We start from the raw sequence: 26,559 nt of genomic DNA on the forward strand, positions 1-26,559 counted from the left end.
GTAAGTTACGGCAGCTTTATATTTTATATTTTATTTTATTGTATATTTTATTTAAATTCTAAATCCACTTAGTGATGCTAGTTTATGTACCTTTAGTATAGTTAGATCTCATATTAAAATTGTTAAGGTTCCTATATGTTTAATGTATGCACCTTCCTGCCAAAGCAAATTCCTTGTCTGTGCAAACTTTCATGGCGATTAAAACATATTCTGATTCTGATTCTGAAGAAGGAGGACAATCCCAAAAAGTTGTTGACCGGGGGGATGGGGGCCATTAGTATGAAATTAAGACAATAACATTAGTCATTTTAGTAAGTCAACAGTCTAAACTTCAGTCTAAACTCCTGTAAGAGGGGTGATGTTTCACAGCATGAAATCATTTGGTCAGCTCAGCAGCGGTTGTTTTATGATGCACTGTTGTTGTGTTAAGAGCAAAAAATTATGATAAGGAAGAGTGCCCGTCAGAACTAGCATTATCCTTGTGCCGTTCTGTAGCGGCATGCCGCTCTAAAGCCCCTTTCCCCCCACTACTCACGTCTATATCAATGCGACAGAGCTTACAGAAGGCACAATATTGATCAATAACATTGGACACGCAACAGCGGTCCGGACAAAGGGCTGGAAAACCGGACTGTCCGGACGAAATCCAGACGTCTGGTCACCCTAATTGGCAGTTCTGTGTCTCTGTGTCCCGATTCTTTAGTCTTGTCCCAGAAACAGTGCGCCATTTATTGTTTACCTCCCCGGAAATCCGCTGCCCGGTTGCCACACAGACCTTCACACTCTCCTGACAAGGCCGTTTGAAGCTTTCCTGCACCGTTATCAGTGGCTAATAGCCAATAATGTTAATGAGACTGGTGCATGAGACGCCATGTCTGAGCTGGTGATTCACTTAGCCTAGCACTGAGCCGTAATCACCGGCTGCTTGGCTTTCATGTCTCCCAGTTTCCCACGCTCACAGAAGGCTCCGCTAGCTTTGCAAACGAATGCATGCCAGGCTAGGCTAGATTAATGTTGTGTTAAGCATCGCTTAGGATCGTTTTTGGGGATTTTTAGCCACAGACAACATTCTGGTCGTAGTTTATTTTTAAACTACATGTGGATAATGCGTCCAATCTAAGGCCTCTGAGTTCTTCAATGTGTTGAGCTCTATGGACTTCATTTAACATGTCAATGGACCGGCTCACAACCATGGTCACACGTTGGACCTTGGCTTGCTGGTTTAAGACTTTTGCACACTATACTGTATGTCCATTATACTAAGAACAGTCTGGCACAGCACTCAAAATAACTATTCATCTCCTAAGTAGCTGCTGGTTTCAAAGACAGTGGAGTCTCCGGATTGAAGCGTCGACGCAACCACATGATTGACCTCCAAGCGGTGGGACGGAGAACTTCCATTCACGCTGCCGGGTGTCGGTGACACTAAGCCCACCTCTCACACCTGATAAGGGGGAAGGGTGTGTGGGTGGCACAGACGGTGCCCGACGTGGAGCCACGACTGCTTGTCGGCAGCACCTTTCTGATGAGGAGTCTGAGGGGCCAGTGTGTGTGGGGGACGGGGGATGGCAGAGGGTGTCGGGGCAGGGGGCGGAGGTTAGATGTCTGCGCTGAATTGGTTTGGTCAGCAGACTAAGTGTGTGTGTGTGTTTGTGTGTACATGAGGGGAACCTGACGTCGACAAGAGAGAGAAGAGAAGCCAGGCTTCAGGGTACAGTGTCAGGGCACACATTTGTGACTCATTCCCATAATGTTCCCTGTCCCTTCCCTACTACCGCAGCAAGCTTTGCGTTCACAATGGATCCCTACATATCACAATCAAACATGCCATAACCCTTGACAACGACAAGGCGAACCTGATGACATTGTGTTTTTGTGCCCTCATGCATAAATGCCTTCGTGACGCACTCGGTTCGAGTGGTTTGTAGATTTCCTGATACAGCATCCTCCCAGTTTCGTTTTGAGGTTCTCTCATTGATTTCTCTCGACGACAGGGCTGTGTGCTCTCTCTTCTGCGGCAGGGAGGGGGTCATGCAGCGGGGTTATGGCTGAAGGAGAGCGGGCCTCCTACTGTACTTTCGCACGGAGCGTGAAAGAAAGGAAAGGAGGTTGTTAGCTATGGAGGTCAAGATGAAGAAAGGGTTATCTCTGATGGGAAACTAGGAGACTGACACACAGGGTGATAACACCGAAGGTTCTCGAAGGTTTTAGGCTGGTTGCGAAGCATTTGCGAAGCATTTTGTTTTCCTGTTTTTATGCGTCTCGTGTGCACGTGCAGTCATGAGTGGCAAGTTCGCGACGGAAAATCTTAACGGCGTAGTTTATCAGCAATAAGGATGTTTGCTGTTTCACAGGTGATCCATCGGATGCCCTCCCAGGTCTTTAATCGCTAGAAATGGTGGCATTTTCACTGAGTTGTTTGTGGGTGTGTTTGCATGAGTGTCCATATCCGTTTGCCAACACTTACTCTAGCAAACCAAAGGGAACCAAAACAGAAACCAAACACCAATCTGAAGAGGTCATTGTCGGAGGATCAGACTATTTCTCCTCTCTCCGAGTGCAGCCAGCTCTCATTCCACAGTGGCTAACCACGCCTTGTGTTTTTGTCTCCTCGACAGATGACACCGCTCTCGACAGGTTGTGGCAACTCGTCCCGCCGTCCCGGCCAAAACTTGGAAGGTAACGGAAGCGCTTGGTGATAAAGACCCCGTAAATAGCGGTACAGGCTGTTCCATTAAAAGGGATCCTAGGCGTTCCCGGTTGTACCAGAGTGTTCCCGAAACCAAAGTTAGGCACTCCCCCTCGGGATGGTGTAAGAGCTGGCCTGGCAGGCCGGCGGGGGGACTGAGTTACCGCAGGTGGGGAGGGATTCTGGAATGAGTGTGACTGGTAATGTGGATGTTGGGAGGGGTGGGAGTGGGTGTGGGGCAGTTGCCCAAAGTTGGGCTTGAATCAAATCTCTTCAGTGCAGGGATGGTTTCCATGTATATGGGTCAATGTCCTTACCAACCTGACCATTTTGATTTTGAAAACCAGCGAGCATTGAGTGATTGCTACCCTGAGGACTCAGAAATATATATTTCAACCGCAAGTGGCATGCTGCAGCAGAATTATCACCAGTCACGCACATACGGTGATACTGTAGTAGACGCCGACTTTCTGATGTATGCCCTCTTAACTAATGGGAGTATTATGCTCTTGTTCGACACTAATTTGAGCTGTCAAAAATGGAGCCTTGCAAGTAGCTACCAGGGACCTGAGAGGGGAAGCAAAGCTAGCCAAATGGAGGAAACACTGCCAACCCTGTGTCCACATCAGTCGAGGATCAAGACTGATACTCAGTCACTGCTGAGAGGGAGACATGGGGTTCAGGGGTAGATAAAGAAATGGTGCATGTGTGTGTTTGTGTGTGTGTGTGTGTGTGTGCATGTTTGTGTGTGAACAAGAGGGCTGGCAGCTCTCAGAATAGGGTGTCGGAACAGCAGCAAGGACACATCGTACCAGACTTAATTCTGTGATTTAAAAACAAATCCCTCTGACTGTCTTCAGGGTTCTTGATCCCCAGGATCTTACATTGGTCATTTTAATCAATGCCGGCTGTAACCAACTATGAGCTCTCCTCTCCCTCGCAGGTCTCAGTATAAGCTCATATCCAGGTCAGGTTGCTGAAATCCCAGAGAATCTTAAACAAAGCTGTTATGAGTGACCTCCTCTTCTGTCCTTGTGTAGCTTTGCCATCACCTCCGATTCCCCTCTTCTTCTCAGGGTTGACAGGAGTTCTTGAGGTCTAGTTTGCCTGGAGTCAGTCATGCCTTTGTATTCTTAAGCACTTGAAGGAAACCCTTGCATAACATCGAAACATCGATTGAAAGTGTATCACTACCCCTTTCTGGGAAGTTTACAGTCTAAAGCTTACGTATGACGAAGCAACTACTGGTCTCATTTGATATTTCGTAGGAAAATTGACTCTTTCAAGAGAATTTATCTTGATTTAGTTATGAAGAGTGACTGTATAACGAGTAAGAAAATATGCAGGTGGGAGTGGTCCAAACATTTGGTAAATAGTGGCCCTTTAAAACAATTTGTTTGGAACAATTTCAGTTTCAACCAAACCAAGTCGAGTTAGAGGTAAAGTTGTATCTGGTGTTCTAGATAGCAATGGTTTGAACTTTTAATCACTTTTCCACCACAACCAAAGTGGTAAACACAGATATGAACTGTCTGTACCGTATTTTGCCCAGTACCACATCAGTTATTTGTGTGTGCGTGGATGTGTGTGATGGGAACGTGCAGTGGATTACATGTCAAATTCAGTGGTGGACATGGAAGGTAAACACTATGCTGCTAACCTGATTTCAGGTTGGTCGAAGGAAAAACGACTGGAGCATAGACATAACACCAAGGTAAGGAGAGAGTGTGCTTGCAGTAAACATGATTGAGAGATAGTGTGTTTTTGAGAGACAGTATTGGGTTTCATGACGCATCTGGACCTTGTGCCAACACTGTTGGCCATGTTCACACACTGCCCCCTAATGACGTTAACCTTCACCTGCAGCTTGCTGCTTTGAGGGGAAAGTGACAAGGTCGCGCACAAACAGACGTGCAAACTCAAGGTGTGTTTCTGCATGCGCACACTGCGTCCTCCGTGTTTGTTTGTGTCAAACTTCAATCGTTTCGGTCGGCATACAGGGGTGTACAGCGTATGTGTGTGTGTGTGCGTGTGTGTGTGTGTGTGCGTGCGAGCCTGTAGGGGCACAGCTCAGTTTAATCATTTCCAATGCCTCCTATGCAGATGCACAATCAACAGGCCAATTAATGGGGCGTCCTGCATTCCTGGCCTTTCTACTGGGACATAAAGACCACTATTCTGTGTCACAGCTATAAATCAGTCGCTGATGTCATCCGGTGACAAGGCAGCACAATGACGTTTCTACGACGGCCACGGTGGTCGTAGCGGTGGCCACCGAGGTGGGGGGAGGAGTGTGGGGAGGGGGGGAGGGTTGGATATGGTTAGGGGGGAGGGGAGGGGCTGGCGTTGTGACACATTTCGTAACCCCCTGCTTTTGTGCCCTGCAGGGCTCACACCCAGAGGCGGAGCAAGCGCTCACAGACGCGTGGCTCCAGGCGTCCTCCGTCGGGAAACGTTATTTCCCCGAAACCGCTATTCGTCGTCCTTGTGTCGTCGAGGTACAAGGGTTCCAGTCCACAGCAAAGAAGCGAAGTATGCCAGCCCAAACTGAGATGGGCTGCTTATTTGAAGCAGAGAGGCGTTCACACAGACAAACACACACACACACACAGAACGCACAGTAATAAATGGCCAAGGGGAGGGGGGAAGGGGGAGAATGGATGAGAGGGGCACGGGGGGGGGGCTTAAAAAGAAAGAGGGGGAGGCAGAAGAGTGGGATCAAGGGGTCAGTGAGCTGGACTGGTGACAGGGGGTGGGTGCCGGGGGAGGGGACAGAGGACAGGGAGCCGTCACACTCGTCATCCTCCTGCCGTAATGACATTGTCAGCAATCTCATTAGTGGTTCTTCAGTTCACTGAACTCCAGTTCTATCAACATCGGTGAGCGTGTGTCTTGTTCCCGCACGTGTGTGTATCCGTGTGTGTGTGGGTGTGTGTGTGTTTGAGTTTTGGTGTGTGACACGTCGATGGAAAACATGTCTGCAATGGGTATAAGTGCTCATGTGCGCGTTGGAAAGCACACGCTCACACACCTCCCTGTCTTGACTCCACTCTCTCTCTCTCTCTCTCTCTCTCTCTCTCTCTCTCTCTCTCTTCTCTCTCTCTCTCTCTCTCTCTCTCTCTCTCTCTCTCTCTCTCTCTCTGTTGTTCTAAATCCAACCTCATTCCACCCGGTTACAAGCCTGACATTTTCCTTGCGCCAGGAGGATGCCCACTTTGTGCATTCCGACCAAACCGCCTGTTTCTCTTCACAGACCCTCACTATCTCCCCCTGCATGTCAGTCACCTCCGTCTCTTGCCACCTCGGGTGCCATCAGCTGCCTCTGAGGCGGCCTGTCAGGACATTTGGGGGGAGATGGAGGCTCCTGTTCCATCCTCTTGTTGACTGTGTTGGATTTCCCTTTAGGTTGTTTTCATGTGTACAGATTCGACCTGCTGTGGAGCTCCATGAACCCAGACTTTACTGCGAGGCCAGGTAGCCCGAGGGTTTTTTGAGAGGTGTCGCAGAGCAGCCCGTGTTCCCGGGGGTTACTGGTGCGGATGGGCCAGGTGTGGTTGCAGGTAATCCGGCAAGCTGCAACGTGGCTGCCTCGTGTCATGAGCCACACCTCACACACGTACCATCCCCTGAGGAGTCGGTATTATACTCTCACACACACCTACACACACACACACACATGCATACACAAGCTCTTATGCATGGCCACTCACACACACACACACACACAGTACATGCTTGTACGTATTGCAACACGCACTCCCACATCACACCCACGTGCGTCAGGCATGCAGGCATATTACCGTAAGTGCAGTCACTTGAGGTACAGACACACTCGCAGGGTGCGGTTAGGGCAAGCTGAAGCATGGATGCCTCGTGCCATTGAGCCAATCATACATACACACTCAAACACACCCAAACTGCTGACGGTATCGCACTTTGGCCATCAACAATAGCATCAGCACAATTGGCCCAGTTATTTCAGTGTTTGGTATTTTGCTTAGGGCGGAGGTGTGTGAAAACAAATTGAAGAAATGAATAGTTCGGCAAAGGCGTGTCATCACCCAAGCCAACCCCGGTTTCACAAAAGAAAGCGATGGAAAGAATGCATTGCCATCATACCAAACACACTTGGCCGTCTCAGTACCATCTCCACCTTTCCTTTCTTGCTTGGCACTGCCCGGTATAACTTAGTATCCTACAATGACCTTTTTTTGGTTGTTTGTCATGCTTTCTCTTTAAAATGTTCCTGTATTCTTAATTTGTAGTGTTATATTGCATTTTGTTGTGAAGCACTTTGTGATTTTTTTTATCTGCGAGAGGTGCTATACAAATAAACTTTACTTACTTACTTACTAAAATGACCTCCTAAATGTAATACCGTGTTCATTGGCAAGATTGTTGTAGAAGCAGAGAAGCATTTCCAGACGAAAGTCCAACCGTTGATGGTAGGATGCTGGGTCAGCTTGTTGGGAAGCCCTCCTCTGTCTGCATGTTGCCTATTTTTGAATCCTGAAATGATTCACCCCCAAAGCACGAAGACAGCACTGATTTTCAGGTCAACAAATGCTTTTACATTGGGCAGTCCACATTTCATCGCTCCATAAGACGCCTCATAAACTGCTCCATCCGCCATGAGGCTAACTTTCCCCCTGACTCTCTTTCCGTCCTTGCCTCCCCTGGTTTTGTGCCAGGCTCTACAAGAGCGCCAGCCGGTGGATGTGTAGCTGTTGGGCTCCTTGAACAGGTCGCCTCGGCGCTGAGCTTGGACAGCTGTCGCGCAACAAATAGCCCTTCTGGAACACGAGCACGAGTGTGAAGTCTGATACACATACTTACGTAACACACACACACACACACACATACAGTACAAACAAACCAGTTGTCAGCAACAGCGCTGTGTTTGTGCGTGCGTGTGTTTGCCGTTCGGACAGCCGACGAGAATATGAATTTGAGCAGCACTGTTGCACAGTTAATTCCGTTTGAAGCACATTTGAATTCACTTTAAGCAGGTAGAGGTGGAAGAGAGAGAGAGAGAGAGAGAGAGAGAGAGAGAGAGAGAGAGAGAGAGAGAGAGAGAGAGAGAGAGAGAGAGAGAGAGAGAGAGAGAGAAAATGAAAGATGGGTGAGAGGATGTGTTTAATCATGTCTGCAGCGTTACAACAGGGTCGACACAAGACGAGTCCTGCTTGGCCATGCTATGGGCCAACAGTGAGCTTTGGAGCGGAACTCTCTTTCAGTCAGGGGATTAAAACAGATAATAGACCACAGGATCTAAACCTATTACACATTTCGACAAAGGTGCCTCCCAATACTAATGTACCTGAGGCCCAGCCAGTAGGGAGAAATAACTATTAACTCACGAGAGGGCGGAATGTAGAGGGGAAGAAAGAAGTAAAGTAGGAATAAATAAAGAAGGAAAGAGAGAGAAAGAAAGAAAGAAAGTAAGAGAGAAAGTGTACCTTTAAAGAAACTTTCAACACTTTTCCTCGCTTGACTTGAAATTTCTGGCTCCATTTGATGAATTGAATTGGAAGTGGCATGGGCCAGGGCAGCTTTACTGCCTCGACAGAAACAACAAAGTACAGCTCACAACAGGCAGAGTGGATGACAGTCCTATTTAGGGGCCTTGTCTATCAATCACCGGTCGAAGGTCTTCCGTGCAGTTACTCCAAAGGAGTAATTGATGACAGCATTAGCTGTGCTGAGTCCTGAAGACAGGACTAGATGAATCAATGAGGAGAAAGAGACATAAATAGAGAGAGACAGAAGGCTTGGTGAGTGTGTGTGTATGTGTGTGTATGTGTGCGTATGTGTGCGTGTGTATGCGTGGGAGAGAGTTTGTGAAATAGAGAAAAAGAGAGACAGAAAAGGAGAGAGAGATTATGTATAACATGACCAACCAAACTGCCTGTCAACGTAGTAAATATCCAGCTCATAAATATGGATGCCCATGCGCTTATGTCTCCAAGCAGGATAGTATTGAACCATTTCCCCCTCCAGCAGTGCAAACTGATCTGAGTGTGTGTGTGTGTGTGTGTGTGTGTGTGTGTGTGTGTGTGTGTGTGTGTGTGTGTGTGTGTGTGTGTGTGTGTGTGTGTGTGTGTGTGTGTGTGTGTGTGTGTGTGTGTGTGTGTGTGTGTGTGTGCGTGTATGTGTGTGTGTATATGTGTGTGTGTGTGTAGATCTTGTTTATATTGCCGCAACATTATTTCCCCAAAGGAATGAAGGGGGTATGTAAAGCAGAGACTGTAGGCTGTAGAACAAAAACGACACAACTATTCTCTTCCGTTACATTTTTCAATGGCTTTAATTGGAGCCAGACGTAAAGAGCTGGACAGTGCCGCCTCCTAGTGGATGAAGGGAAACGTGCAGGTATCAATCCAGTACAGGTGTGAAATAAAAGGCAGTCAACAAATAAATAATCAGAAAAGACGATGCGGATGTCTGAGACTGTTCACTGTTCTTAACTTTGTTAACATATTCCACTGCTTTGAGATCTCGCTCTGCTCAGTCTAACTAGCTGGATTAAATGAGGGGCGGTTGAATGGTTTATTCATCAGAATGAAGTCACTGCTCGCAACAGAAAACAAAATATATATTTAGACAGAGGGACATTGTTACACCAAACAATCAAGTTGCAATGACATCATCACATCCTGGGTCAGGGATTCCTGTCTTCTCAGGAAAAGGAGTTGAATTAGATTCAGGGCTTTGTGTGGAATAGACCCGACCAGAGGAATACATAGATAAAGATAGCCGTGTGCTGGGACAAAGACGCTTTGTGCCAGCCTCAAACATCCCCTAACAGCCAGGAAGTTACAAGGATGTGACTGTTGGCGGAACAGGGAAGGCACATGTGAGCGTTGGAAACCGATTGTGACCCCCCCCACCACCCCCACCCCCCCCCCCCCTCACCTACCCAACAACTCTTCTAAGGCGAAGACTCACAAAGTAAGATGCGCGACAGCGTCGCAACCTCTCGCCCTTTTTTTTCACACGCGAACACGCTCCCTAATGCTTAGCAGGATGTGTTAAGTACGGTCCGTGTCACACTGGTGTCCTCCTCCCATCTATAAAGGGAGGCTTGTTTGTGCTTGCGAGCAGCAAACAGGACATCGTTCACTACCGCAGCACAGGGGACTGAATTTAATAAAATAAATTAGGTTACTGAGCTGGGAAAGGAAAGTGAGAGACAGTCTGGGTAGACAGAAATAGAACGAGAGAGAGAGAGAGAGAGAGAGAGAGAGAGAGAGAGAGAGAGAGAGAGAGAGAGAGAGATGGAGTGGGTGTGCCACAATAAAAGACAGAGTAAGGTAGACAAAGAGACAAATAAATATAGTTAACATGTTGTCTCCAACCCTAGTGATGGCCATGTTGGTGTTGATTTGACAGATACCTCATGACAGAAGTATTATTCGATTTGTTTAGGATAGACCATTTATTTGAAAAAGACACGTCTGCACTGGACTGAACCCCGATTAAATAGAATACATTTCCCTAAAATGAATGGAGGACATGTTCTGGATATTTACAACCTGTGTTCTGCCATGGTCCAAGATAATCACACTTGGACTAGTCTTTCCCAAATTCTGTCCAACTTGGGCACACCACAAATAGGCATCCTGGAGCTACAGTTTTACAGTTGAACCCCTGAAGAAGGGTTTCAAGTTAGAATTTGGAAATTCAAATGCCCTGCTGGAGGCAGGAAAGACTAATAGACCCCCCATTGTGCTCCGTGTGGCCAATAAGACATCACGCTGAGATGGAGTGCCCCCTGATTAGTGGGTGCCCATTTCATGGAACTACCTTCTGTAGCTAACTAGAAGTCATTCGTGTCAGCTCTATGCGGTTGATGGTAACATGCCGCCCACTGTAACTCAATAACTGACTGTACATGTATTTGCAGAATAAATCAATAAAGTTCAATTATCCATTACTTAGAAATGTTTTCACATTTAAAACAACATATTTGATATGATTCTCCTTTATGTACCTCTTATTCAGTATCAAATATACCTCACCAATACATTCATGAAATGCAATCACTAAAATCTTACACATGGTTCACACATTTGCCTCTGAAAGCCTTATTTGGAAGAAAGAAATCTCCTTTCGAACCGACAGTAATGATATTGTCCATTGATCATCCCTCATGGATTCGTTTCTTGGCCGAAAATGAAATGTGCCTCTCCAGTGTTTCCACAGGTCCTGGTGCACCCACAGCCCACTGTGACCTTGCCGGCGTGAGGTAACAGGCTGACAGTGCTCACCCTCTGCCCAGGCATCTCCAACCTGGATCCCCTGACTCCCAGAGAAAGCTCTGCAGTGAATAAAACATCCCCCTCCCATGCCCAATACTGATGTGTGTCTACAAAATAATGGGATAGGCTGTGTTTAATTTCATGCAAGATCAACACAATTAAAATCAGTGGAATTGGAATACATTAAGCCTCATTTCCCCACAGGCATAATTGACTGTGCCTTAACAAGCTCCTCCTTTGAGCTGAAGTGATAACGATCACCAGGCAGGAAATTCATCATGTGTGAAGTAACTTAGCAACCTTGTTATTGCGAGTTTAATTTTCTTATTTTTATTAATTGGTACTCCATCATGTTGTGTTTTTGCCCCAAGTGATTTCAGGATTCTTATACTTTGACCTATATTTTGTTGTTTTAGGGGGGCAGGGCATTGTGTCTGGAGAGTCTTGCTAACTCTTAAACATGCTTATCGAGCTTTATTCACTAAAACTCAATTATATTAAGCGACATTTTAGTAATCGTTTCATGCAACACGTTGAAAGCTTCATCTGCCCACTGTGGGGCGCTATCTCACTGAGGAACACTGATTCTACTTGTGTACTGTCAGGAGAAACCATTACTCATCGCAAATATCTCAAGACACTGGTACAGTAGGTCCCAGGTCCTTCAAATCCAGGGTTTTCAAATGTTCAATAATATTTTAGACTGCATAAACTGTATTAGTCCTCTTTTCCAGTTTTCATTTTTTGAGTTTTGTTGGGTTTAAACTGGTGAGAAATACTATATATGTTTGTTTGGTCATCTTCCCACCCAACCAATGTGCTCTGGAGCTTGTTGACCACCTACCACTATTAGCTCTGCTTGAGTTATGTGATGAAAGGATTTGCATGATTAAACAATGGCATTAATGAAACAGTGGGTGTTTGATAGTGAAGAGACTTGGGTGCACGTCGATCAAAATAATTGCTTTCAGCATTTGACGGTTGGCTGGTTAGAGGAGAGGAGGACGCACTGCGTGGGAAGAGGCCTGGGTTGACCGCTTACAGAGTTATCTTTGGGGGTACTGGACATTCTCTAAAAAGGCTCATGGCTAGCACAACCTGATGAATTGCACTGGATGTCGCCATAGCTCTGTGAAGTAATTCGGTGTCATCTTTTAGCAGTTGCTTTTATATTTGTATGTGTTTTTGTATTTCAAACTAAGGAAATGATGTAAATGATGTGCTACATTGTAGCGGGCGTGGACAGAGGAGGCCGCTCCGGGCCCACGGTTACAAAGGGGCCCCCCTCGGTCTCAATCTGCCCGATTAAACATGCTTTGATGTTGTTTGGTTGAATATTTTCAATCAAGTTTGTTTGTGTGTCTCGAGTGTGGACAAAAAAAGAACAAGAAAGAAAAGTCTGACTCAGGACACATCTGTCACCTGCAGAGCACAGACGACATCCTACTTCTTGTTTGGGCAAACTTACTTGGAGCTGATTCTGCAAAGCAGTGATTAGCAGCAGTTCAGTTGAGCACTGTGGCCTGTTGACGTCGTTGATTCCACCCCCTTAGTTACTTCCCCTTAATCGGACCACCACCACTGAGTCGATTAAGCAACCGGGAGTAAAAAGGGAACCTGACATCAGTCTAACACCAAGAGAGGATGTGACTTTTTACTCCTATCTGTCTCTCTCTCTCTCTCTCTCTCTGTGGATGTGCGTCATTTGATAGAACGTGACGTGATAGAACTTTGAATTTCATGTGCTTCCCATGTGTGTTGTCTCTGACTTAGTAGTGTGTCAGAGAGGTCGCTGTGTATCGGTCTGTGCATTAAGCTGGAACTGCATGTGCTTTCTCTACTAATGTATAGGCTAGTGTCTTGGCGATTTATGCAGATGGTGGTTCAACATTGGTATTGTAATGACACTCATAGATGTGAGGAACTAGGGATCTTGTGGATCAAGTGCTTTTGTGAGTCAGTGGCATGTTCCAAGGCACCATACAGCAGGGTTTACACAGCTTGTTTTGGTATCCCGGGTCTACTAACACCTAATACCAGCCAGTATTAATTTCTGCTAACAAAGGTACACACAATATGTATAGAAACATGTATCTGAAAAAACGATTCTTTTTTTTGTCAATCCCAGGTTTAAGGTCCAGGTACTGTACACCTTTTCTCAAATAAATCCATTGAACTCATCATTTTGGGAAAATAAACTGTGGCAACCCAGGGGCGCAGCAAGCCCGGGGTCAGGTGATCGGGGGAAGATATGTCCGGGATCCGCCCCCACCAGAGACAACGAGCTACACAGCTGCAGCTCATGAGCAGGAACGAGGATGGCCCCACTATAAAAGGCGGGCCACCCCTGCCGAAAGGGGAGATGGCTAGAAGTGAGTAGTAGCTGGACCCCAACACACATTGGTTAACCGTGACCCTAAATGCTTCTGTGTGTGGTTGCAGTAAGGACTGGGGGATCCAGACAGCCCAGCAGACCAGTCCTGACTGTGCCCTCGACCGAGGAAGAACCTAATTTCTTTTTGTATTTGTGTTGGAAAATAACCGCCTGCTTTGGTTGCCACAAAACAAACAGATGAAAGTATCAGATCACCTCAATCAATCAATCAATTTTTATTTATAGAGCATGTTTAAAAGCAACCATGGTTGGCAAAGTGCCGTACAGGAGGTAAAATAATCATTGCAGAAAAAAATAAAGCATAAAAAAATAAAAACAGTTACACAAAGCTAAGGAACCACTTCCCCATACCTGTCTCTATGCACTCCTCCACCTTTGATATGGATCCTCCTCCTGGGGTGCTGTAGTGTGAGGACGGCAGCCGTAGACTCTGGCTCCTCAGTAGATCATTAAAAAACAAATGCTACGGAGCGGCACACAGGATCCCAAAGGGACCAGGGGAAACCACGGAGAGAGAGCAAATATCGAGGCCCGCAGGCAGTAATAACGCAGGGAAATGTGCGTATGCATATGATGCCATTTTTGGTGCCTACAGGAGAAGAAGGAGAGGAGGATGGGGGGGGGGAGAGTGGGCTGGAAGGGGGGACAGTTAAGAGAGCCATGCGTGCTAAGATCCTGCAGGCTCTTTAAAATAGTGCGCTCGTTAGGGACTCGTTTTTTGATTTCCCTGTAGACCAGGAAGTGGTCTGGGTTATAACAGGTGCATCGTCATCTTTCAGAGCCTCAAAACCTATGTATGTTTCCAATTGAAATGGCATTAGGCTGTGTGAAACCGTATTATTGTCCATGATACAGATACTGATGGGTAGTTAGAGTAATACATGTGATATTTAGTGTAAACAATTACACATTTTTTGAAAATATGTTCTTATGACACAGTGCCACAATGACAAGGCACGAGAGCAAGACTATCTTTTCACATACAGTAGCTAACTGACATGGGAATGTCCATGGGAATCAACAAATCAAAGTCAAAAATGAGTTTCCTTCTGACATATCAAGTGTTGATTTGACATAAAATCACCATGTAATGTCATCCACTGTATGGGTATATGACAAGGAGCTATTCACAATGAACAGATTTCAATTTGTTCTCATGGTAGATCTTGATACGTTATTTTCACTTCAATTGCCAGGTGAAGTCGTACCATCACACCTCATTACATGCAGATACACACTCCTACACTGCAACATTAGGGGGCAGTACACAACTAATTGATAGTGGTAAGGTCTGAATGTATGTGCACAACATTGTTCGAGAAGTGTCTGCCGTGGTACATGTCCCGTAAGCGTGTGTGTGTGTGTTTGTGAGATTTGTTCATCGCCCTAGCGACCATTTGTCAGGTTGATACATGGGCAGCCTGTAGCCGAGTCCAGACAATCGATACTGTTTTGGGTGTTGCCAGGGTGCTGTCTTTAATCAAAGGACCATAAGGACTGTTGGTCCTGACGAAGTGCCACTGCAGCATGAACTAGGTAAAGAGGTGAGCACAAGGAAAATGTACAGAGAGTACCAACAAGCATGCACACAATGAGAGCAATACATTCATATTCAGTACACAGGCACGTATACACTCACATAGAAGTTGTCATCCAACAACAACAAAGTCAGCGTTTTCAATTTGTCAGGATTGTTTTCATCACATATTGACAAAATCAAGTCAGGAGTGGAGAAGACTGATAAGAGGCCCATTTTCCTTGGAGATAGTAGAACTTTAAACCTAGCCATTAACCTAATCATTCCCATTTTAACAGTTTAATTGCCGGTAAATGCAAGTGGATTAGTAGGCTATAGCAAACTGTCATCGTTATATGTCCACACAAGCTTTTAAAAAGGTACATAATATTGAGGGCTATTAATGGCTGGGGCTGGTAAGGGCTATTTTGTTCATGGGATGAATGGTTTTTCCAACTTGGCATTGAAAAGAGCGGGATAAAAGGTAATTTGTAAAGATAGGCTTTTATTCCTGAGTTATTTGTACTGTGACCTTAATGTTTCCAAACAGAGCTTAGGATGAACTAACGCTCACACACTTCCTTTTTTGGTGTTTTGAGTTGAAATTCCATTTAATCATACCAGAAAACAGGAAGGCATGTGTTGGAACATTTGACTTTCGAGTTGAGAAATCTCAAAAAGGTTTTTGGTTGTTGACCACGAGAGAACAAGACTAGGGAGGAGTTGTTCATATTGTAACCTTATATAACCCAGTAGTTAAACTAACAAATCAGAATATTACTAGTTGGTTAATTGAGCGTGAATCATGGAGATGGATCAATATGTAAATGTACCTGAGGCGAAAAAGAACAACTTGGACACTCGACTATCACCAGGTGAGCCTTGCACTTTGTAATGGCATAGTCAGTGTGACATTTAGATATATTATTTTGAGATAGGGTTGTGTCAGTACTAGGGGTGTAACAATATATCTTGGAACAATATATCGCAATACAAAAATGTAACAATATGTATCATAGAGTTATGGCAATATTTTTACAATATGACGTCCGTTTGATCCTATTGGTTGAGCTACCAGCGCGCGATCTACTCTGCATCATGCGTGCATTCATTGCATTCACAGAAATCGCTTGAGCTGAGTTAACTAAATTGTATGTACAACAAAGAAAATGATTGAAAATGTTTAATGTTTTGGAAATAAATCTGTTAATTGAATTTCGGTTTCATTTAAAATATTGCTCAAAATATTGTGATACTTATTGTATCGTACACCCAGTATCATGATACGTATTGTATCGTGAGCTGGGTGTATCATTACACCCCTAGTCAGTACTGTATATATGTAATGGTAATTCTAAGCATTCAACAAACCATACTTTCCCTATGGAATGGTATATATTTGTGTCCACACCAGTGTTAACCTGTGCCATACTATGTGTGATCCTACCACAGGAAGTGGGGTCATCACAGTAGTCGCTGTAAGCTTTGGGCTGCTGTGTGTCCTGCAAGCCTCCCTCAACATCTCTCTACGCCTCATCTGTAGGTTGACAATGATAGAGATGTATACTGTAGTTCATTCCTGAGTCTTACAGATTTTGGTGAATTTTTTTTTTTGCCATGTTGAATTTGGATTTGTTACACCATGACATTTTAGACACACCTGAGATATTCTTTCCCATTTCAGATTGGAGAAATTGGACGGACGAGTCACAAATGAACCAGACTGAAGAGAGAGACCAATTACAAATCAGTTATGATAAGCTGTCCAATGAAAAAGGCCAGTTACAAATCAGTTATAACAAGCTGTCCAATGAAAAAGGCCAGTTACAAATCAGTTATAACAAGCTGTCCAATGAAAAAGGCCAGTTACAAATCAGTTATGACAAGCTGTCCAATGAAAAAGGCCAGTTACAAATCAGTTATGACAAGCTGTCCACTCAAAAAAGACAGTTACAAATCAGTCACAACAGGCTTGAAAACGAGAAAAAAACATTACAGACGGAGATAACAACATTAAATTCCAGGATAAGGGGTGAGTAAAACAAAGTACCGGTAATTATGTTGATGTTATTTACAGTGTAAGAGGGCAGGTCTCCGACATTCTGTCATTGAAATTATTTGAGTATATAATGTCTAGATACAGTAATGCAACATTTCAAGGGGTTTCTAACTGAAACTGTAAACTGTAGCATGTAGCCCGTGTAACCACGGATGGACAAAGCTGGACTCCAGCTGTTATTACATCTCAACTGAGCAGAAGACCTGGGAGGAGAGCCGTCAGGACTGCAGACAAAGAGGAGCACGCTTGGTGATCATAAACAGTGAAAAGGAACAGGTGAGACACACAGTTGTTCCTGAAACGATTTAATACTTTGACTAATAAATCAATACATTTCTGCTTCTTTGTGATTTTGACTTAGATTTAGTCATTTAGCAGGCGCTCTTATCCAGAGCAACTTACCGTAAGTACAGGGACATTCTCCCAGAGGAAAGTTGCCTTGCCCAAGGACACAACATCATTTTGCATGGCCGGGAATTGAACCAACAACCTTCTGATTAATAGCACGACTCCCTAACCGCTCAGCCATCTGACCATCTGACTTGTCTTAATCCACAGACAATTCTGACCGAACTGAAACTACGAGTCTGGATTGGTCTATCTGAGATCTCAGATGGAATATGGCAATGGGTGGATGGTTCCTCAGTGAGCAAGGGGTATGTTAGAACAAGATACATTTTGAAATGGGTTTTTATTAAGTTGGGGTGGACTAGCGGCCATAGTAGGAGTCTATTTTCTGCAACCAAAAACATGTAAATGTAATGTGGGTTGCAACCACAAGTACAGTCAAAAAAGTCCCTTCAGTTACAACAGTTTGAGACTGTTTCCTATTTTTGTGTTCATGTAGGTACTGGACCGTGGGAGAGCCTAACAACTTTCAGCGAAATCCAGAACACTGTGTTGAAATCCGACCACTGAGTGATAATAATATAATGAATTGGAATGATGACCAATGTCGCTTCCTAAAAAACTGGGTTTGTGAGATTTAGAACTTGTGCACATTAAAAAAAGTCTTTATTTCTGTGTGTTGTAGCTAGATTAAAAGCAATGCATTGGTCTGTAGTCCGTACAGGCCAAACAAATGTCTGCTAAAAGACTACTTTTCCTTCAAAGAAACACAACCGAAGAAAACATATTTTGTTTTTTACATTTGTATCCCTTGTCAAACGTATGTCAGCTCTGATGGCAGGAACCACGTTTGGGTATCTGGTAAGATGGTAGCTTCCTGTTTCAAGTAGACTGTAGAGTACGTTTCTGTGGTAGAGTAATTATAGAACAGACTCAGTTTAGTTGTATCTGACATGGCTGCTTTAAACCTTATATATTCACTGTTTAACAATTAAACCAGTGTATAGTATTAGTTACTATATTGCTTTCTATGTCCTCTATCATGGAAATGAATGACTGCAAATGTACTGTACCTGGAATGTGCTGCTCTCCTCTATTCCCCTTCCTAACCAGGAACAACTAAGAAGATCTTTGATGTACTTGTAGCGGGGTTTGCTCGTTTAAAGATAGAAATACTTAATTTATCATCAAGTTTGGGGCACCACCCTAATATTGGTTTAGGACATTAGGGAATCCTATGTTTAATATGTAATAATCAGTCTCATCTTTAGGAATGAATTTGTTCTAAGTGTAGAGCCAATCGTAACATCAGTGAACACGCACGTCAAAATATCTTTACAATGAATTTATTCAAGTAAGGTAAACAGATCTTATGAACAAGTTGGATTATGGATTTGATATGAGAGATTGGTTTCAATGAACAGAATGAAATGGTCTAACTTAAAGAAAGACAGAAATTGTACAGTCAATGATTACATCCTTACAAATCATAAACAGAGCTCACGCCAATGCCATGTCGAGGAGGAAAGAGCGTTAGCCATAGTTACGTTTGATCAGGGGTTGATCAATGATGTTGAGGGCGGTTTGCGCCAAAGGTCCATTTGAAGAATCTGAAGTCAAAGCGCGGCTGCGCTGGGTCATGTGACTGAGTCTGCGGCATCTCAGTGAAGTCGCATTTGGAATTGCGTTTTTGGTTCTTCTGTTGAAACGTCCAGATAGTGACGCGTTCACTATGAAGTTGAATCTCAGGAGAAGCTTGGCGACGTCCTTTGGAACGCCAATCCTGATGGCGTTCATGCCATGGTCGGTTTCGCTGGAGTCAGAGATTGATGGTCATCTTAGGGCTTTATACAGTTCGAGAGAGGACCCGTCTGGGGTCAGATGTGGATTGGGGGAAGCTGGGTTCTCAACTCCCCCCTCCTTCCTTCACACCTACCAAAGGTGTGATCTGATCTCTGGCTGGTTCATTCGATGGTTCAAATATTGTTCTGGACATCTTGGTACAGTTACAAAATATAGTTGAATGATTGTTTTTTATGATAGCTTCGTGTAGTTACCAAGAATGACGTGGTTATCTTTCAGGAAGAAAGAGTTGTTACTAGAATCAAGATTTCAGTGAACACAACATTAAAACAAAGTAACAAACATAACACAAATATCCCTCTCATAATTCTCCACCTTCTACTCTTGTGGTAAAGGTGAAGTCTCAAGAACTTTCCTCAAAAGTTCTGATCAAGGTATGTTCTTTGTTCAAATCGCCGCCGAAACGGATAGCAAATGGTCGCTGGAGACGTATTGTCTAAATCAGGCCCTTTGAAGCTTGCAAGCTAGCAGGAGGGCTGATTAGGTAGATTGGGGAGGTCCCCCCCCCAATTCTATGGTTCCTTTGCATCGGCATTTGGTGGGTAATCAGCATACTGAGGGTGTCACAAGGGCTGATTATGTTTGTCTGATGTGATTGAATCACTCTTCAGGTGTGGCAAGATGTTGGCTCCGTGTGGTCTTGCGGACCTCACTACATACTTAAGATATTGCATAGTACAGTGCAGCAATAACAATGTAATATTGCAGTTGAGATGTTATTGTTGAACCGTGGATGAGCTACTATTATTGTTCACCATGCCTGGCATCTAAGATGTGGTTATTTTGTACTGTGCCTGGTAAATACTGACTTTTCCTTGACTTGGTCCACCCAAACACTGTTAGAACCATGTAAATCGGATCCTTGTTTTTTTGGTGATATTATTAAAGGGATAGTGCATTGTGTTATTAGTATACTGTGTGTTTAACATTAGCTCTAATAATTCAACAAACTATGCATCTCTCTACGCCTCATCTGTACGTTAAACTGCTTTGGTTGTCAAACGCGTCAGGCTTGATAGCAGGAACCTACAGTATGGGAAGGGGGGAACTGATAGCAGGAAGTAAGTGTGTTTGGACATCACACATTTATAAAAATAGGCCCTTGGGTGTGATAGAACCTAGAGTTGACAAACCACAGTAAGAAGTAGCTGCCATACAGAAATGTAAGTTTCTCCCAAACATCCCTCAAACCAAAAACAAGGTCACTGCTAGTAAGATGAATCCAGTAATATCAGTGAGTATCATGTCGATGGATCAGTGTGTAAATGTACCTGAGGGGAACAAGAAGAACCCAGATACAGGACCATCACCAGGTGAGCCCTGCACTTTCTAACGGTGTGGATACAGTCATTTTTTACAGGGATAAACTGCAGCATGGAGTCCAAGACAAATTTCCCTGTTAGGTCAATAAAGTTTTACATCATCTTATGTCAGTCTGATGCCCAGTTTGGAAATATTATTATTTTGAGGTGTATTGTGTACTTAGTAGTACTGTATGTTTAATAGTAGTTCTAACTATTAAACTAACCATGCTTCAATCAATGTGCCCAGTCTGATCTGACCGTGGATGCATTTTTTGAAACAAAGTATCTCAATGCAGACTTGTATATGTGATCCTACCACAGGGAGTAAGCTCTTCACAGTAGTCGCTGTGAGCTTTGGGCTGCTGTGTGTCCTGCAAGTCTCCCTCAACATCTCTCTACGTCTCATCTGTAGGTTAACCACTCTTACTTATTATAGAATATAATAATATTATAGAAATGAACACATATACTGCATATATCATTGAGCTAAATCCTGCCACCAGTACACGTTGGCAGTATATGGCTTTTTGAATTAAAAAGGCCAGATTGCAGTGTGTTTTATGTATATTATGCCATTAAGCGTACACCTTAGAGATAAAATGTTGTTTTATTTCAGATTGAGTGAGATGGAGTGAGATGAGAGACCAGACACAAATCAGTTACTACAACCTTTCTAATGAGAGAAATGTTTTAATGATTATTATTTATTATTATTATTAACACAGTTAATATATCTATATAATTATATTTAGATGTTAAGATATTGTGGGGCGTGTTCTTCTTTATTAATTTTGATAGTGACCGTATTTAATAACTTTTTAATTACATTGAAATTCCTACAAACTACAATGTTTTCACTATAGGCATTGCTACGTAGTTACATGGTAGTTCATGTAACCTTAATCTAAAGTGTTGCCTTGTCTAGTACTCAGGTAATCATGGTAGATTGTGATGAAGAAAGTGTTTTGTCCGTCTCTTCATAAAAGGAGTGACTAAGTTCAGTTAAGTTCTGGATTTTAATACGTATTTATCAATCTGCAGATAGGGAGAGAAAACCAGTCTTCTGACCATAAATGACAACACAACACCAAGATTAGGTCTCAACCAGGTCTCTCTCCGCTACGAAAGCCGGAGGACCATCTTTTATAGGGCACAAGAATGTAAACATAGATTGTGACAGTCAGGCAGGAATGACGTTACAACAGTCTCAGAGAAAAAGATTCACTGCTCCCAACACATGACAACTCTCACACTAGAGAGTTCATAGTTGGAGCTCTCCTTGTAGTCATGACAAGGACCGTTTAGCCAGTACTTTCTCCTGACCCCGAACATCTATTAACCCTGACACATAGACACAATATACTGTTATTAATAGCAAGCTTACATGATAAACGTACTAACTAGTATCCAATGACTAGTTCTATTGATTAGTGATTAATGTAAGCACACAGGAAATCCCAATTTCTTCCACAATTGTCAAATTGAGAATCCACCATTGAAATTGAGTTAATGTAGGTTTATTATGTCTTTTTAACTAAAACTCAGAAGCATGTAGCCCATGTGACAACGCATGGACAAGGCTGGACTCCAGCTGTTATTACATCTCAACTGAGCAGAAGACCTGGGAGGACAGCCGTCAGGACTGCACACAAAGAGGAGCACGCTTGGTGATCATAAACAGTGAAAAGGAACAGGTGAGACACACAGTTGTTCTTTGACAGGTTCGGCATTTTCATTCGTAACTGTTTCGACCATCAAATTATTTGGACTGATATTCATCCACAGGAACTTCTGACTCTATTGAACATACGTGTTTGGATTGGTCTGTGGGACAAGAACTCAAATCGAGTGTGGAAGTGGGTGGATGGTGCCTCACTGGACAATGGGTATGTTAGAATGTTAGAAGTATGTTAGGGAGTCAGGTGGCTGAGCGGGTAGGGAACCAGGCTAGTAATCTGAAGGTTGCCAGTTCGATTCCCCGGCTGAGCCAAATGACATTGTGTCCTTGGGCAAGGCACTTCACCCTACTTGCCTCGGGGGGAATGTCCCTGTACTTAATGTAAGTCGCTCTGGATAAGAGTGTCTGCTAAATGACTAATTGTAAATGTAGAAGTGTTTATTTGGTTCTTGGGGTGAGGGGAGAAGGAAGTTTTGGTAGTCGTTTCACTTTATCATTGAGCAAATACATCCCTTCAGAATATGCCATTGTGAGGTCGTTTTTTCTGTATTCTCTTTTAGAAGGTACTGGAAAGTTGGAGAACCTAACAACTATGGGGGAACGTCAGAGGACTGTGTTGAGATACGACCAGAGAATGATGGATTAATGAATTGGAATGATGACAAATGTTCCTTTCAAAAGAACTGGGTTTGCGAGCATTAAGATGTACACTGTGTCATGGTGGCAGGGGACATAATGTGTGCTGTAACTTAGGATGACATTCAGAAGAGAAAGAGTAGTTTGGAAAAATATATTTTATTCAAAAGTGCAAAAGTTTTACTCTTTACTGTTCTGGTGTTTATGCATATGCGTTCACACATTCACACATCCACACACACCCACACACCAGGGGAATTCCACAGCTTAGCCACAGCTCAAAATGGTCCTAAACAAAAACTCTGTTGGCTTTATATATGAATGATTGTTGAGTATTTACCAACAATTCACAATGTTAATGTACCTACTGAGAAAAGATCCCTTTGTTTAGCGGAGTAATGTGTAGCGGTGTTGTAGAATAGATATACTTAATCTATAATCAAGTATTGAGTTATCGGGGCACCACCACACCCTGCTACTAATGTCTGAATGCTATATCTGGAAACAAATCTAAGCAATATGTTACAAGGGAAAGTACATTGATGCTTGATTAATGCTTGCTTGGAGAGTAACTAAACCCACCTGAGTCCCACCTGTAGTTTTATCCCACCTCTTTTATTAACTCAAAGTGCTTTCAGGTTGTGGGTGGAGGATTTTTCTCATGAATAATCCTTTTGGGGCTTACAGAAACACTTGAAGTGATATGGCCAATTACTTTAAAGAATTCCTTCCATCTCAGTGATGATGTACCCCAAAAGAGCATCTCTATGTCAAAATGTTTTTCAAATGTTTTTATCACTGGGGCAAAAAGATCTGGGATTTACCAAAAAATTGCTAACAATTGCTGGAGTAAAAGACCAGGATTTAGTGTTTAGTTACTCTTAAATGTGCAGACTTTAATTTCAAAATCAGCTCTTTCAACAGCCCTTTGTCTGTTTGAAAGTTGAAATACTTTCAAGGAGACTTGCTGCACCTCCTGCGACCTGCTGCGACTTGCAACTCAATCATCTTAGATGATTAAATCCTCCTTGCCTTGTGTTCATAAATAAATAACTACATGAGAAAAGATGACAACACATTTTGTAATAATTCACACACAAACTGTCACTGACTTTAAAAAAAATTACCTGAGAAAAATAAATGATACCATTAAATTCCAACAGCTGTGATTTTGGAAAACACAACCTATTTCATTCCATTCTAAGAATCTGTGACCAAATTGTATGTACATTTTACGTTCCCATGTCAAATAATGATTTCAAATGTACCTAGCAGCAGAAAATATCAGAATAAATGTCTGAAATAGGCATAAAGGCTACGAATCAAATTTATTTTGATTACTAATCCTGACATCAACTCACTAGAGACTGACCATAGACTGACTTCCCCCAAAATGAAGCCTGATAATTGAGGTGACACGCTACACAAACCTGATGATCTTCTAAAGTCTAGAGGAGTAGAAAGAAAAAAAAACATTCCACTTTTCAAAATCCCTTTTCCATCATTCTGACACCTAGGTGTAGCAGGGCGCGTTAGCAGGCCTCGCTGAAATGATGAACAGAAAGTGAACCGGAGAATTCTATTAGAAAAGCACGGAACAATGCGAGACCCAGAACAAGTCTCTGAGACTGAATGACAGCAGCTTGCGACGAGACAAACAGATGATTATGGCTGAGCTACTACTTATTCAGACATTTTAAATCCCTCCCCATCAGTGTGGAAACAAAACCTTTGACTAGGGTTCCACAGTGTCACATTCAGTGAGAAAGTCCATCAAAATACAGCGGGGTCCAGTAATTGCTCAAAGTATGAGAGGCAAGATTTTGGTTAATCCTATTTGCATGTCTATATCATCTCCCTCAATTTAATCAGAATCGTAGCTGAACTTTGAACTTATCACAACTCTAATTTGAATTCCTTTCCTACCAAAGATGGATGCTTAGGTCACTATCACAACATATGTGATTGGGTATAGAGGTCCTATTAGATATAATATGTCCATAATCTTTTCCATAAGAAAGCTTGGCTGGGTCTAAGATCCCAATCTTACTGATAACAAGAATAGTGTTTAATTGCTTAGCTAATGTGTCTATCCATCATCATCGATGCATTTAAAGCATGTGACTCTTGAGAACAAATCGATCAAGGGTGCAAGAAAAGATCTACTAATTTCTTGCCCTCGGGGACTGTCCTTATAATTAACGACACAATGAGGGATAAGAGGGAAGGAAGGTGTTTCATGACACCATTGCAAATACCCAATTCCTTGTGGTTCTATTTCTGGATCGTCTGTTCCTCAGTATAGGCATGCAGAAGGCGCCTGCACAGGGTCCTGAAGTGCTCCCTGAATGAACAGCCGCCGTCAAGTTTGTACTTGGCTGTCTCGATAAGGACCACAGGCAGGGCGAGAGCCCTTGGCTTTACACTGAGCAGTAACACCGTTCGATTTTCCTCATCTGCAATCACATTCATAACAGGCGGAGGGCAGCACAGGGGTGATTAGAAAGCCAATATGACACGCTCAATACGTGTTCATTAACCTTGTCATGCCCTCTGCAGCGCTGCAGTAAGACCCGACACACGGTGGGAATTGGGAAGAATTGCATTTTTCATGTTTGCTGAGCTCTGCTTCTGTGGACAGGTTTGACAAATAGGGGCTCTTTGGTGTGATTCGCAAGAACCACCCTGGTCCCCAACAACTTAATGCAAGTCCAGCGCAAAGGCAACCCGTGCCCATTACAATCATGCTCTGACCGCTGTGCAACCTTGACACGATTCTATCAGGAATTCATCAGCTTTGGCACCACCTAACTCCAACTTAAACAGAAAGACATAAGGTTAGTGGTATGTACACAACCAGGTATACATGCACCGATAAGAGACCATTTGGGAGAATATGACATTTGTTTATGAGTATTATAATGAAATGCTGACTAGGAGTCCCAATTGTTTCAATTTAAATTGATAGTGACATTTGTTGCATGAAGGTATAATAGAATAATATTATTTGTTTTTGAAAGTATATCATTCCACTCATACAGAGTAAGTTGTCAGTTTGACCCTGCAGTTAACACACAAAAAATCTCTAAATGATTAAACTTTGCACCCTCTAACTTTCATGGGCTTCCTCTACAGGCCTGCACACAGTCTTCTTTTATTTATTAAATTTTTTTGCAGGTGAGTCACTGCCTCTACAACATGTCATATCCTCTCATGGTGTGTCAACAACTGATTTATGGCCTCTTACTCGATATATCTACTGCAGAGGGAACAACACTCTCCCCTTCTCCTGTTCCCTGCAGTTCCAGTTAGCTTCATTCTGTTTCCTCTTGCCTCTAGACGTTTCTATTCCTTTTTCGATTTCTACAGTTCACTTGCATTTTGTACATGCATCGCATGTGCTTCGTTCACTTGCGTCACGTATTTGATCGATTTTTCCCATATTCCTGTCTCATTTCATTCCCCATCATAGTTCTCTGTATCTCTCACTCCCTCCATCTCTCCTCTCTGCGACACCCTACTGTGGGGGTGTCCTATTTCTCTTTGAAGTCACACTCCACTACACCAGTTTTGCCTGAAGGCTTTCACCCGCGCGTAAAGCCACACACAGCTCCATTTGAACAGTGTTTCTATGGAAAGAAACAAAATATTTTGAAAGCCCAAAGAATACTATTCCAATGCTGAAGTAACAGACACATACGTTAACTCAGTGGACACCAGAAAGCAAAAGCACTGTGGGCACACAACACCCCACACACACACACACACACACACACACACACACACACGCACACACACAAACAGTGGGCG

General features: G+C 43.4%; 1 protein-coding gene across 2 annotated transcripts; it reads left to right on the forward strand.

Moving 5' to 3' along the window:
• Positions 1 to 15,630: 15,630 nt before the first annotated feature.
• Positions 15,631 to 24,031, forward strand: LOC136948167 (CD209 antigen-like). Of its 2 annotated transcripts, none has more exons than XM_067242484.1 (6): positions 15,631 to 15,736; positions 16,314 to 16,400; positions 16,546 to 16,893; positions 17,051 to 17,196; positions 22,221 to 22,321; positions 22,674 to 24,031. In XM_067242484.1, the coding sequence occupies exons 1-6, from the start codon at positions 15,667 to 15,669 to the stop codon at positions 22,813 to 22,815; spliced, it is 894 nt and encodes a 297-aa protein (XP_067098585.1). In that variant the 5' UTR covers positions 15,631 to 15,666; the 3' UTR covers positions 22,816 to 24,031. The 2 variants fall into 2 exon arrangements, with proteins under 2 accessions (XP_067098585.1, XP_067098586.1); XM_067242485.1 differs by lacking the exons at positions 22,221 to 22,321; positions 22,674 to 24,031 and adding exons at positions 17,479 to 17,576; positions 17,768 to 18,220.
• Positions 24,032 to 26,559: the final 2,528 nt, after the last annotated feature.

The sequence above is a fragment of the Osmerus mordax genome, chromosome 8 (assembly GCF_038355195.1).
Source record: "Osmerus mordax isolate fOsmMor3 chromosome 8, fOsmMor3.pri, whole genome shotgun sequence".
Classification (NCBI taxonomy): domain Eukaryota; kingdom Metazoa; phylum Chordata; class Actinopteri; order Osmeriformes; family Osmeridae; genus Osmerus; species Osmerus mordax.